General features: G+C 47.2%; 1 protein-coding gene across 2 annotated transcripts in view; it reads right to left on the bottom strand.

Moving 5' to 3' along the window:
- TMEM45A (transmembrane protein 45A) overlaps nucleotides 1–14,165 on the bottom strand; it is a 28,955-nt gene that overhangs the window by 8,875 nt on the left and 5,915 nt on the right. Inside the window, exons 1-3 of one of the 2 annotated variants that reach the window (XM_019548871.1) lie at nucleotides 4,837–4,995; nucleotides 3,757–3,952; nucleotides 1,006–1,218 (exon numbers count right to left, since the gene is read on the bottom strand). In XM_019548871.1, coding sequence (XP_019404416.1) covers nucleotides 1,006–1,218; nucleotides 3,757–3,946 — 403 coding nt within the window. In that variant the 5' untranslated portion in view covers nucleotides 3,947–3,952; nucleotides 4,837–4,995. Of the gene's footprint in view, nucleotides 1–1,005; nucleotides 1,219–3,756; nucleotides 3,953–4,836; nucleotides 4,996–14,165 lie in introns of those variants that run through there. The other variant, XM_019548870.1, reaches the window with a different exon arrangement.

Raw genomic sequence — 14,165 nt, 5'->3', positions numbered from 1 at the left:
CCTTCCGACCTGACTTCTATGATTCTATGAACTGCACTGTGATATGTTACAATGCAGGTGATCACGCTTCAGGGATATCTATAGGTGCCCCCGGCTGCCACATTCCAACTTGGGAAAAACCCCTGCTTGCAAATGGGCTCCCCTCATATGGAGGAGCAAGGAATCCACTGTGAACATATCTGCAAACAAGTCCAGCACATGTTTCTGGCAGCAGTGTGGAGCATGGACTGCAAACGTGGAGGGGGAACCCCACTATGGGAGTTCTTTCCATCCCTCGCTCTCCCCACAACACTTGCAGGCTTTTCCCCATAAACTGCACAGAGTGTGCGTCTCCAGGCAGTTGGACCTCTGCTTCCAAAAACACACCTGAAGTCCTAACTTCTCACGCTTACCCAGATGCATCCTTGGAGAGACATGCCTGGGTAAGCTGGAAAACAGAGACATTCCCAAAGCTTGAGGGGGAAAATCCAGGAATAGTCTAGGTGTGCAGGATGGGGCACTCAAGCCCAAAGAGACCCTGCCCCTGGGGGATGCTGGAAAGCCTAGGTAGTTTCATGCTACCTGAGCTCTTCTGCCATAAGCAAACAGACATTGACCGCAATAAAATGGCCCAATTTAATACTACCTTCTGTTGCAGCCACCAGTTTGAATATTTGTGGCATGACAGAAGGCATGGACATCTGTTGGCTTTCACGCTATGCCCCATAAAACATTTTTATGGCAGCACAAAGGCAACATATATTTCCACCCCATGGGCTACAATCATGCCTCTGAACTCTTCACATGCCCTTAGAAAATATCAATCTAGGAGGGTTAAGGTTGACATTTTGAAAAGCGCCTATGGCAGTTAAGGACCTAGGTCCCATTGAAATTGGACACTTAATTCCTTTAGGTCACTTTAATAATCACAGTCCAAAGGATTGCTATTTATTCTAAAACATGTGGTTGTTCCTTGTTTTCTCTGAAGTTCCCCAGAAAAATCTCTGAATAGATGGGCAAACTCACCTTCCACAAAAACAGCTAATGAAAGCATCATCCTATCCATAGCCACTGGCAATGCATTCGTTCCATGAGCTACAATATCAACCAGCCCTGAGATGCAATAGAATAGATACATGGTGGCATGCTGCCAGTTCATCAAGTGATCCCAGTGGTTTTCTTCATAATTATACAACTTCAAATGAGGTCCATCAGGAACAAACTGCTCAGCAATCATACCTGCATATGAAATAACAGGGGAAGAGCTGCTATCCGTTCAAAAGTACAGATTAAATTTTAAGTCTTCAGCCATACCATAGAGACAAATGCAACAGCATCCTAATTATGTTATATCACTGGTAATTTGCAGCCAGTAAAAATACAAATCAGCAGGTTAGGTTGCCTTTCAAACAATTAGCCTTGCTGATAATCCAACTAAATCTCTGGCAATCTTCTTCAGGGGCTTATAATTAGTTTAACAAGAAGCTCATTAGAACCACAAAGTTAAATGCCAACGAGACAATTTAGCGTTTCATCCCTCTGCAGGACATATATTTGCCCCTGTCACTACATAATTAATTACACGGGAAGGAATGTCGCCAATACAATTTTAAAAGGGGCTGCTGCCTCTTCTGTACATGATTATTAAAGTTCCCAGGAGAGTTTGAGAAGAGGTTTATGATGGTTTGGTTTTTTTGGAGATGGTTAATTACCATTACAGCCCTATCTTAAGACCTCAGTTTTGAGACCCGCATACAGAAAACAGTTCAACAGTCATTTTGCCCTCCTTCAGGAAGAAAAAGTTCCTGGGCTAGATGAGAGTGATAGGTTTTGAGCAGGGGAATGATACTTAGTTCACCAAGTCATCTGTCTGGCTTTCATTTTGGTTTGAATCTAAGCCATTCCATCATGGAATGCAAAATGGCAAAATGCAGTTGCTACTTTGCACATCAGAGGTCAAATGACCTCACATTTGCACTAAATCCATATCCCAGCCTCCAAGCTGGCATACAACTGTTCCAGCTGACCCTATGTGTGTCAAAGCATGAGCTTCTTAAAGTGGCTTTGGAATTATGTGCATGTGCGTTAGATAGAAACCATGTTACAATTGTACCTATGCTATGGAAAGGCTAATGGTAGCTCCAGTTATTCTTAAGACTCATGGACTTTAAGGTTAGAAGGATCATTAGATCACTTGATCTGAGTTCTTGTGATCACTTGATCAGTGATAATGTGATATTCTCCAATTATATCTGTACCAAGCCCAATAACTTGTTTGGCCAAAACAGGAAGGGATAGGCCAAACCCACAATTTTTGGGGAGCTCCCTGCAAGATTGGCTTGGGGGCCCCAAGCCATCAAAAAAAATCAAAATTATGGTTAATCACAGTATAAACTCACTGAGATAAAATAGTCAGGGCCAGGCTGCGTGCACGTGGACTGTGCTGCTGGGGGTACAGCAAAGATACAGCACATGCTGGGGATGCCTGGGTTCCAGACCCAAGGCCGGGGTGGGAGTGGAGCCGGGAACTCCTTGCCCTGCTCAGCCAGAAAGGGACTCCCTGCCTGCATCAAGCCCTTTAAACATGGCACAGGAAGCGAGGCGCGAGCAGGGCACGGCCCCTTGGCTGCAGGGCCCCCTGTGGCTGCAGGTTGCACAGGATAGGACAGGCTGGCCCTGGAAGCGGACAAAATACAGCCCACAATACTCTGGAGCACGGGCTCCAGAGACAGCTGCAGCAAGAAGCACCAGGCAGGAGCATGGGGGAGAAGCCACTTTTCCATCCATGGTGAGCAACAGTTTCTGCCCGGCAAGCATTACTGCTGCCATTGTTTAGCATGAGCGGACAAGTCCAGAGTAGGCACGGGGTGGGTCAGGTCAGGGCTGTGGCACGGGTCCCCACTGGTACTGCAGGGGAGGCACTCAGGGGAGCACACATGCAGGGGGCTCCCAAGCACACCCCACCATATCCACAAGCCCTCCCCTGCAAACCCCGCAACCACACCCTCCCTCACACACAATCATATACCTCACAAACACTGCACCTACCCACACCCTCTCCCACACTCCTCCATAACTCCCCATGACCCCCACAGACACACCCACATGCCTCTGGGGGAAGCCCTGCTCACTGCCCCACCTCCACACACACGGAGTCCCCCACAAACCCCATGCCCACCCACCCATACTCTTGTATACTGGGGGGATTGTGGGGGTAAGACTTCATTTTGAGCTATTATGCTCTAAATACACAATGCAAACACATAAAAATCAGGACATTTAAAAAAATTAAATTAAAATATGTTATTGTGGATGCCTGACTTTTAGTATATAATTTGTTTCTTTTCCAGTTCCAACATGACAACCCCCACTTCCCAAATGGAGTACTTCCAGGGCTAGGTCTGGTGGCAAGTTCAGGAGTTAGGGGGTGGGACTTCTAGTCCCAAGATGGTGGCCAAGGGGCAGGGCACCTGTTAAGGGACAGGGCTCCCCTTGCAGCCCTTGACAGATCGCCAAAACTTGTCAAGTGGCCCTCCAGCTGAAATAATTGCCCACCCCAGGGCTAAAGCATGACTTTCAGAATGGAATCCAGTCTTGATTTGATAAAAAAAGAGGGAAACTTGTTACAATATTGCAGCATTAATCATTAATGAACTATTTAAACAATCACTAGAATTGTATTAAATCTGACAGTGAATAGGACTTTTTAAAAATCAAAATACTAATAAAAGTGGCCTTTGCTTTGTTTGGTCTCTTTAGAACCACAGTCTAACTTACCGATCAGGGCAAACACTGCTTTGATGATCCCCTCAATTAATTCCAAGCGCTGAAATCCTGCCCTGGTACCAAGGTAGCAAGCATTCTTGTTCTTTCGGCATACGTACTTTAGTGGGTACTTCACTGACCACCACAAGCCAAAGAGAAGGAAAAAGCTCCCAGGGAGGGCATGGCCTTTGAAATTGCCCATGTTTCTCTACAATGTAAAAAGAAAGCACAGAATTCTGATTCATTACAGTAGCTCTACAAAAAATTCTAGAAATTTTCAAAGTTGGCTAAAGAACTCCAGCACCAAAATCCTACTATTAAAAAAAATCATTTAATTCAATGAAATGTGGGGTCCCTTAGGATACTTTCAAAATCTTGCGGAGAGTCTTACAACTTCACAACACTTTGCAGAACAAGAAAAGAGTGACACAACTTGGAGATATTACAAATCTAACAGATTAATGAAACTTTACCGAACACAGTACAAGATTTCAGACAAAGTTTACACTGATAAAGAGGCCATATAAATATTCAAAACCCATTCTGACACCCTTAATGAGTTGCTGTATACTGTCTTACTCTGCAAATAGTGTATGTCCTCCTCCTCCCCACCCCAAGTCTAGGGGACTAGTTGCAGAGAAAATAAATTCTCATTAAGGATAAGGCTAGCGGAATGAGGGGCTAGGTAAACATTTATTAATTACGCCTTGCACTTGTATCAACTTTCATCCAGATATCTCAGAGTAATCTACAAACGTTAACTAATTCTCAACATCTTTAAATGGTAGGTAAATTGTGCAACCGTGGATAGAGATATTGCCCCATTTTATAGGTAAATACAGTCATGCAAAAAGTTATTACTTAGTCCAATAACTGAACAGCAAAGGCAGAAATAGAATCCAAGAGTTCTGACACCCAGGCATCATCAGCCACTTCAGGCATACTATTCATCCATCTTTCCCAAAAGACACTAATCCCTGTGCAGGAAACAGCCATTCAATAATACGCAACCAACAGTAACCACTTCAGAACCATTATCAATCTGTGCTTTACATCTTTCATATTAGGAATAATAAATCTACACCACAGTACCCTGGAGTCAAATCTGATATAAATAGAATATGGAGGCTCTAGTATATCTTCCTTCCCAGTAAGTATTTCCTCTGGTCAAATGTGACCAGCAGTTTTTAAACTGTGGTTTGATGGTCCATGTTGTATTAGCTGATCATGTTGTGCCAGCTCTTCTCCCTGTTTTCACCTGCTAAATTCTATTAAAAGCAACAGCCAAAAAAAAAATCCAAATTATTTTCTAACATTTACAAATATAATCATAGAAAATTAGGGCTAGAGGGGACCTTGGGAGTCCAACACATGCTCAAGGCAGGATCATCCCCATTTAAACTATCCTATACAAGTGTTTGTCTAATCTAATCTTAAAACCATACAAAAAACCCTGTCCCGCAACTACCAGGTACATTACTCAAAAACATCAAGAACACCCTAATCTGCCATAAGTAAACCAGCGGGATGAGGGCATTGTCAATAATTTCCATATAAGCAATTACCGAACCTGCCAAAAGTTGTCCACCAGCAGCTGGAGGAAGGATGACCCAAACAATCACAATTTTAAAAGGAAAAAAGTTCCATGAAGGGCTATTTACATATAATTTATGCTATGGAAGAATGTAAGAACCTTTGTGCTGAAACAAATTCAAGGAAGGTGTGGAGGGACTTCCCTCCCCAACCAGAGAGATTTAAAATTAGTAAGGAAAATATTTAGTAGAGGAAAGTTCAGGGGAATGGTTATTTCTGAATTACCAGAACAGGGATATATGGTATTGTCTGTCAAAATACGTCCATTTCTTGCTCTGTCCACTCAAGACTGTCATGGTATGCGACTGTTCAAGTATGGGGAATGAAAGTTTAAGAGAATGTGATTTCAAGGGTTCCAAATAACACATGCATTCACTTGTCTGTGCTCTTCCCTGTACTGAGAGGGACTGAAATTCCAGAAACAAGTTTATGTTCACCTTCCCAGAGGTTTCATGCTTTATGCTTTTAAATATTCCCCCTGTATGGGACGCATTAGCCTTGGTGCCTCCAAAACCCACTGGCCTCAATGGCACCACTGTCTTTTATTTTTAGACATGTTATTTTTAATACTTTGAGCAAAGGAAAAAGAAACTTCCCCCTCCATATTTTTTTGATCTCTCTGAACACCAGTCATTCAAAATATTTTATTCATTCCACATTTGGTTACTCACTGCAGGTGCAAAGCACTTGGACAGGAAAGCAGACAGGAAAGCCTTACCCTCTACCATACATCAAAGCAAGATATTAGACTAGAAATGTAAATGAAATCTGTAAGAAGCCTATGCTTAGAGGGAGGTTATAATTACAGTAAATCAGATTCAAATGCAAATCAGCATGTTACTGCAATATTTAGTACGCAGCAATATTTGAGGCTATAAAAATAAGCTATTAAACAAGGCAGTAAGAGAACTAATACTGCAAGATGTATTTCCTTAAACAGGACCAGTTAGCCAATTAATATAAACATACATATGTTTAAAACGAATATTTCTCTTTCAAAATCAGAGGAAAAACAGGCTTCTCCAAATTTAGCCACAAAAAGAGCAGAAGAAGGAAGACTGACCACATGCACTATTTGTTAGGGTGACAGTATTTGGATCTTGGCTTGGATTTGCAGCTGAAGAAAAGGCCATAACCTCTGGCCTAGCAAGCTGCTAACCACAAGGCAGAATAGTATATTAAAAGTAACATTGCAAGATCTCCCCCCTTAAGCTGCTTTGTGGCATCTTGGTATCTTACCATGCACCCCAAGTTGTCTGATGTTGCTTCTGGTGTGCTTGTTGCGCCTCCTCGGCTGGCTCATCCAGACTGAGGTATCTGGAGAGGAAATTCACCACAAGGTTATCTTTTCCAGGGCAATGCGCCACCGTGAACTTAAGTGCCCAGCAGATTATGTGGGTGTTCTCTATATGGGTTTTGGTTAGCCACTGAAGTGGGACGTGATCTGTTACCACCAGGAACTCCCGGCCCATCAGATAGTATTTGATATACTTCACCATCCAGCATATGGCTAAGCACTCCTTTTCTATTGTAGCACACCTGGCTTCTGCTAAAGTCAAATTTACAGCTGGCAAATGCGACCAGGCAATTGTCTTCCCTGCATCATTGTAGCAGGACCGCCCCCAAGGTGCTACCAGATGCATTGGTCTGTAAGATAAAAAGGGCAGAAGTCTGAGGTATGCACTACTACATCTTGACACATGGACTCCTTCAGATTCTTGAAGCTTTTTGTCATTTCGGCGGTCCATTGTAGAGCCCTTGATGCCCTTCCTTGGACTGCATCTGTAAGGGGTGTGGCAAGCTCCGTGAAGTGCAGTATAAATCTTTAAGGGTAATTAATGAGCCCCAGGAAGGACCAGAGTTGATGACGGTTACACAGCTCCTGAAAACAGCGTATCACCTCTACTTTGTCTTTGGGGGGTCGGATAGTTCCCTGGCCCACACAAAACCCCAGATACTTGGTCTCTTTTCCTGCCAGTTAACGTTTTTTTGGATTGGCCATCATTCTGGCCACTCTGAGTTCCCCCAGGATGGCCTTCAGGGCGTTAAGATGTCATGGCCAGCCTGTGGTAAAGATGATTATGTTGTCAATGTAAGCAGCAGCATAGGCTGTGTGCGGCACCAGCAAGGAATCTGTAAGCCTCTGGAATGTGGCCACAGCTCCATTAAGCCTGAAGGGCATTTGTAAGAACTCAGTTAGGCCCCAGGGCATTCCGAAGCCTGTTTTGGTGCAACCAGCGGGTCTCATCAGGATTTACCAATACCCTTTGGCTTAGTCAACGTTAGATATATACCTTGCTTCCCTGATCTTCTCCTCAAGGTGGGCAATATAGGGCATGGGGAACACGTCACAGGTTGCCAGTGCATTCAACTTCCAGTAGTCTATGCATAGGCAGAGTGACCCATCGGGTTTGGCTACTGGTACCATTGGACTCGGTCAGGGGCTTCAAGAAGGCCGGATAATCTCTTGCCTCTGCATCTTCTCTATTTCCTGCCCTACTTCTTGTTGTAGAAGATGAGGCATAGGCCTCCATTGCTCCCTAACTAGAGCGCTTGGCAGCGTCCTGATTTTGTGTTCTATTCCTTGGGCCCATCCCAGGGTCTCTTGGAACATGTCCCAGAAGGCTTCTAACATCTCTGTCAGCTCCCACCATTGCTCAGTGTTTAGGTCTTCCCCAAGCTGAACTCACACCCCATAAGTTGCTTTGTGCTCAACTCCAGGCAAGGAGGTCCCAACTCCTCTTTCATCTCTTCGTGTTGCGCCATCCAGCCCTGCAGTGCCCTTCTCTCTTTGAGAAGGTTGACAGGGTAGATCTGGCATTCCCAGCAGTCTCCGGGTTTGAGTGCCTCATAATCTACCAGACCTACTTGCTGGATCACTTTAAAGGGGCCTTGCCACTTGGAGACATGCTTACTTGTCAAAGCTGGAAGCAATACTAGTACCTTGTCTCCCAGTTGAAATGTCCTGGACTTTTGCCTTTCTTGTGCTGCCTGGAGATTCTTGTAGGAAATTTGCTGGGCCTTGTTTATACGCTCTTGCAATTCCTGGTGATACCTTTCTGCCATAAACCCTGGCCCCACTGGCCTCTCCCACTCTTCTCTAACAATCTGTAAGAGACCCCTTGGGTTGTGGCCATATACCAGCTGGAAAAGCGAGAACTACATAGACTGTTGAGGAGCATCCTGCAGGGTGAATAATAGTGGGGTTAATACCGTATCACACCTATGTGGATCCTCTTGTGCATATCTCCTGAGCATCCTCTTGATGGTCCCGTTGAGTCTCTCCACCAACCTGTTGGTCTGGGGGTGATAAAGGGACGTCTTTAGATGGTTGATGCCCAGGGTGCTGCACAGCGCCTTCATTACTCCTGACATAAAATTAATCCCCTGGTTGGTGAGTACTTCGTGGGGGAGTCCCACGCGGGCAATCCACTTTAACAGCTCTTCACCCGCTTGAGTAGCCGCGATTAACCTAAGTGGAACTGCTTCCGGAAAACATGTTGCATAGTCGACCAAGACTAATATATATTGGTACCCCCCCATGAGACTTTGGCAGGGGTCCCACGATGTCCGGCGCTATGTGGGAGAAGGGTGTCTCAATCACCAGCATGGGTTGCAAGGGGGCCTTCAGAAGTCTCCACTCCTGGAATCTCTGGCACTCAGGACATGCTGCACCCTACCTGTCCACATCATCTTGTAGCCCGGCCAAAAGAAATCATGGACCAATCTCACCCTGGTCTTGTTACGCTCTAGATGGCCCCCTAGCAGGGAGTTGTGTGCCAGCCTCCAAATTTGCCAGCAGAATGGGGCTGGGACCACCAGCTGACGTCTCTCCGCAATACATTCCTGACCCCTCTGGCCACGATTTTAAATACTACGTAATATTTTAAATACTATTTGATGGGCCAGGAGTTCCTAGTGGTCATGGATCATGCCTCACTTCACTGGCCAACAAAAGCCCATACAGAGAATGCCCGTATAACCCGTTGGATGCTGGCACTACAACCTTTTAAATTCTCAGTGGTACATCATGGCGAATCTCCTCTCCAGGTACAAGAGTCAAGATGAGCCAGCCAAGAAGGCAAGGCAAGCACACAAGAAGCAACATCAGACTACTTGGGATGTTTGGCAAGATGCCAAGATGCCACAAGGCAGCTTAAGTGGGGAGGTCTGTGGCAGCAAGAAACCCCCACAGTGCTTGGAAATGCAGAAGGCAAACCCCAGTGTTCCTGAACAGGACAGCAGAGCAACCCACACCCCGGGAAACTTACCTCTCAGGCAGCCTGGGGCGGAGCAAGAGCCACGTGAGATGACGTTTCTCCGGCTCTTCAAGCAGCTGCTTCCCGGGCAGGGCGGTAGCCAGATGATTATGTCAGCTGGAGCTGCCACCACAGATAATTTAAAAACCCCGCAGGAGAGGGGAAGCCAGCTGGGAGCACACCAGCTAGGCAGAGGCTCTGTGTGCCGGCTGTAGCAGCTCCGGAGGTACTACCCCACAGCAGAGGAGTGGTGACAGTGGTTGGCACCTGCCTGGGGATGGGCAGTTCCCAGTCCCTCAGGATTAAAGTATCCAGCTGGCATTCCTCTCAGGGAGGATGCCCAATGCTTGTGGCTCAGACCCCTGAGGCTGGGGACTGAAGCTCCAGGTATGGTCGGCATCCTGGTGGTGGGCCAGATTATTGGAGCCAACACTGGACCCACAGTGGAGTGTTCAATAGCCTGTAGGGGCGAAGGTCTGAACACCTGAGCACTTGGCGAGTGGACGGGGTGTAGGGAAAGTAGAGCCCCGAGGAACACCGCAGCATACCTGTGAGTACCCAGTCTTCGGATTAAGAGGGGAAGAAACACCACTGAACCCCCTCCTTCTTTATATATTCCATCAAGTCATGGCAGGTGAGTTGGAGGACCCCAACCGTGGGGTGGGGCTATACTCACAGTGCTGACTCAAGGTGTGACATACACACACATATATCTTAACAGCATTTTATTTTTCCACCACTAATATATTAGTGGCATTTCATTTTAATCATGGAAAAAATGTCCATTTTGGGTTACTTTTTTTAATTCAAAAATTGGGGATTTTTTTTTTTAAATCAAAGTAAACCAGGATTCCTAGAGATAAGGCTATGCTCCCAACAGCAAGACAGCCTATGCTTCCCTGCCATGGGAGTCCTTGTCTGTCTGGGGCAAGGAAAAAAGACCTGGGGCAGCAGGGGAGAGGGAGAGGTTGGCTGGAGTCCAAGACAGAGGCCAAGACCTGGGGCAGTGAGAGGGAAGGCTGATGAAAACAAACAAAAGCATTAGTTATTTTTAGTTATTTGGATAATTAATGAGGGAGAGGGGGGTTAAACCTATATTTATTGCAATGATCGCGTAATTCATGTTTTTTGCCATTGGTAGAAAGTACACAAAGAAATGAGAATGCCCGACATTTATTCCTGAAACATTTTGCATTTACAAATACAATTTCACCGCTAAGGGCACCAACAGAAGTTATATTGCCACACGACTGGTCCTCCGAAAGCACTTGTCACGGGATGGGATCCCCAGGGATGGCTGTGATACCCTAAGACACCTTGACCATGCCAGTCCTACCCAATGGGCAACCTCTTTCTCTCCTGCCACATTTTGCTGGCAATTTTAGTAAATCGGGAAGCTGCCCTCGAGTTTGTATTCTGGACACAGTCTTGCCGGACTCCACTGAAACCTGTGAGTTCTTAGACCCCTTTGGCATCCCGCTTCAAAATGGATGCCTCACGGGACACCCTCAGCCTGATGGGCTAGATGTGTGGCTCCACCCCTTTACCACAACCCAACCCTTGCAAATGGGATTTAAACATTGTTTCTCCTGGGGCCTTGCTACAGCTCGACCTCTTGTCCTCATTGGGCTCTCCACAGCCCAGTCTCTGTGCCCCACACTGGCGCTGGACTCTGTTCACCCCCTTTGGCAGTGCGCCCCCTGGCACTGGGGTCCCCACACTGTAGTGGGCCCCCAATTAGGCCTCCTCCTTCCCCAATTGTGGTAACCACTCCTTCCCCAATTGTGGTAACCAGAACCAGAGGGGTTACTATCATGAGCAGTAAATATGCTCGGATTTCTTGGAGAAATCCAGGCAATTGTCTAGCAGTTAAGATTAGCTAATGCAAAGCTTGCAAGTTTGCAATCTGCAAATGGAATTTGTCCGTCACAATTTAACCAAAGTGTTGAATCTAACTGTTTGCACCGATCATGGGCCCCGAATATAAGCAGAACTACAAGGTTAGCTGATCCAACAGGTTTTTTTAAAGGTCAGCCATAACAAGATCTGACCACCTAATATAATTAGCACATTCCAAGGAATAAGAAACCAAGGGGTTGAGCTTGGGTACAGTAATGCTAATTTCAAACCTCAAAGTAACGTGGTGTAATTTGCTTATTGGGTGAACCTGAGTTCAGGTGGTAACCTTTCATGATAATTTCTAACACCTTTTAATCCTACAGGGTAACAGCTATAGGGCAAGATTGTGAGTGGCTCTAAAGCCAACAGATTAGCATAAGATAAGGCATAAAGGAACATGCATGTCAAGTGACCAGTTAGAAGGACGGGACAGAAGGACCATCACCCCCAGTGTGAGCAAGGACTGGATCCTCACCAAAGGACCGGATCCTGACCAAAGGACCTTCCCGGTGACCCCTCAGACAGCGTTGATCGGGGATACCCGACTTCACTGGAACAACTTGGCATGCACCTGGCATAGAGGGACTGCTGATAAGTTGCCAACCCCATGTGGGAACTCTTTGTCATTCTGTCTATCTGTTGTTATTATTCACTATTAGCTCTTTATTACTGTACTATCTGTTCATCACATTAACCTTTCTGTTAACTGTCGTATGCTAAGCTACAAGTAAATTTGTCTTTACTTCACTCCCAATTCACCTCAATCCCAAACCCAGAAGCCTAACAGCTGATACACTCACAGTACCTAGCTGGTCTGTGATGCCCAACAGCCTCAGGCCAATCCACCAGTATTTATAAACAGCAACTTAAACATTAGCCCCTGAGTCATAACATAATATAAGCAGTTCAGGGTGTGCTCTGTCCCTTTAAGAAGTCAAACTTCCCCCAGCACTAAGTTCTTTGTAGGCTAGGGTACCTGTTGAGCTCCTCGAGCCCCATTAGCCCAGGATGCAGCATATCAGGCAGTGCCTGGGCAATTGTTCCCTGGCAGCTCCTTCCCCTTAGCTGCTGCTAAAGAACTAAACCTCTAGTCCCAGGCCTGGCGTTTATATATGCCCAGGGCCCTGCCTCTTCTGGTCAGCTGACCAGGTGCAGGTGTAGGCCAATTTGCTCATTAGCCTGTTGCCATAGTAACCTGTACCTGTGGGCTTCTATCTGGCTCTTTGGGCTCTCTCTCTGGGCAGTTCTGCTCTTAGAGGAGCAGGCATCTTAGTGCCCTGCAACAGCACTATACACCCATGCTGTGATGTATGTGCACAACTGCAGAGTGCTTTTAGAGTGGCCAACTGTGCATCAAATTAACCCTCATTAAATGAGGGATCAGATGAAGGAGCTCCGCTTTAGAAGGCTCCACTTGTGATCCCCAGGGTTAATCTGTGCATGATCAGGGCTGGGCTGATGCAGCTTATCTCCAGCCCCCAACCTGCCAGCACAAAGGGAGTGGGGAGGGGAAGTGAGTTGCTGGGTAGGGTTTGCCCAGCCTGGGGTTTGGTTGGATCAGAGCCCCTCACCAGCTCTCCCCTCTCCAGCTCAAGCCAGGCAAGGCCCAGACAGCAGCTTGCTCCCATTTCCCTTCCCTTCCTGCTGACAACCCCAGAGCTGGGGAAGTGTGGCAGGGCTGGGGAAGAGAAAGGTAGCTCTTCAGCTCCAGGCAGACTTCAGGCTCCTGAAAGCAGACTTAATCCCTGCAGCTGCAACAGGCAAATGTCTGTTGGGTCAGGGGGAGGGGAGAGAGATCTCTAACTCATGGCGCTTTATGTAAATCCTGTACATCTGTCAGTCCCCAGCGTTATAGAAAGTGCAGTTATTTTGCGTATTTTCCAGCAGTTAAAAGGTGGTTGATGTTGTAAAGTCATGTTTACATATACAGACCTTTGCAATTCAAAAGTCTTGATCAAAAGGCTTCGGAGCGGTAAGAGACGCGTGGGTGAAGCCCGCTGCGCCCCCGCTCCCCCGAAGTTCCCCAGACACCACCTCAGCAGCCGCAGAGCCCCCTGCCGACCCCCAGCACAGCCGGAGGTAAGCAGGCTCATGGTGGGAAGGGGTTAACTCCTTGTTCCCTGGGAAGAGGCGGCTGCATGGAGCTGGGCCGGGTCAAGCCCCCGCCCAGGCCCCTACTTGGCCCAGCCCCCCAGGGAGCCACGCAACCAAAGCCGCGTGAACAGGCTGCATAAACAGGGGCTTGAGTTAGCACAGAGTTTGCGCAGGAGAGGGCGTGGGAGGGCACGAGACCCTGCCTGCAACCCCCCCAGAGTAGCCAGCCCCAGCCGCAGCCAGCCTACCAGAGGCATGACACAGATGGGCATGCGCCGCACCCCGAGGTTCTCCTTGGGCTCTGCGGTCCCCCCATCGGGCACCTCAGAGACTGCCACCCAGATGGAGCCCATGGTTCCAGGCTCCACGCAGATGGAGCCCCTGGATCTCAGCTGTGGGGGCTGCCTGTTGCTTTTTCAGGCTCTGGGGCCCGGGAGCATGGCCACCTCCCCTTGCGGGGTCTGCTCCCTACTGGGGTCTCTGGCGTGCCAGCTGGAGGAGCTCCAGGCCACAGTCCAGAGACTGCGTGCCATAAGGGACTGCGAGCAGGAGATAGACTCCTACTGCCAGGCCCTT

This window comes from Crocodylus porosus, unplaced genomic scaffold (assembly GCF_001723895.1).
Source record: "Crocodylus porosus isolate Cpor-Errol unplaced genomic scaffold, CroPor_comp1, whole genome shotgun sequence".
NCBI classification, from domain to species: Eukaryota; Metazoa; Chordata; order Crocodylia; family Crocodylidae; genus Crocodylus; species Crocodylus porosus.
Note: the sequence above shows the minus strand (reverse complement) of the source record. Positions and strands in the feature narration are given on the sequence as shown.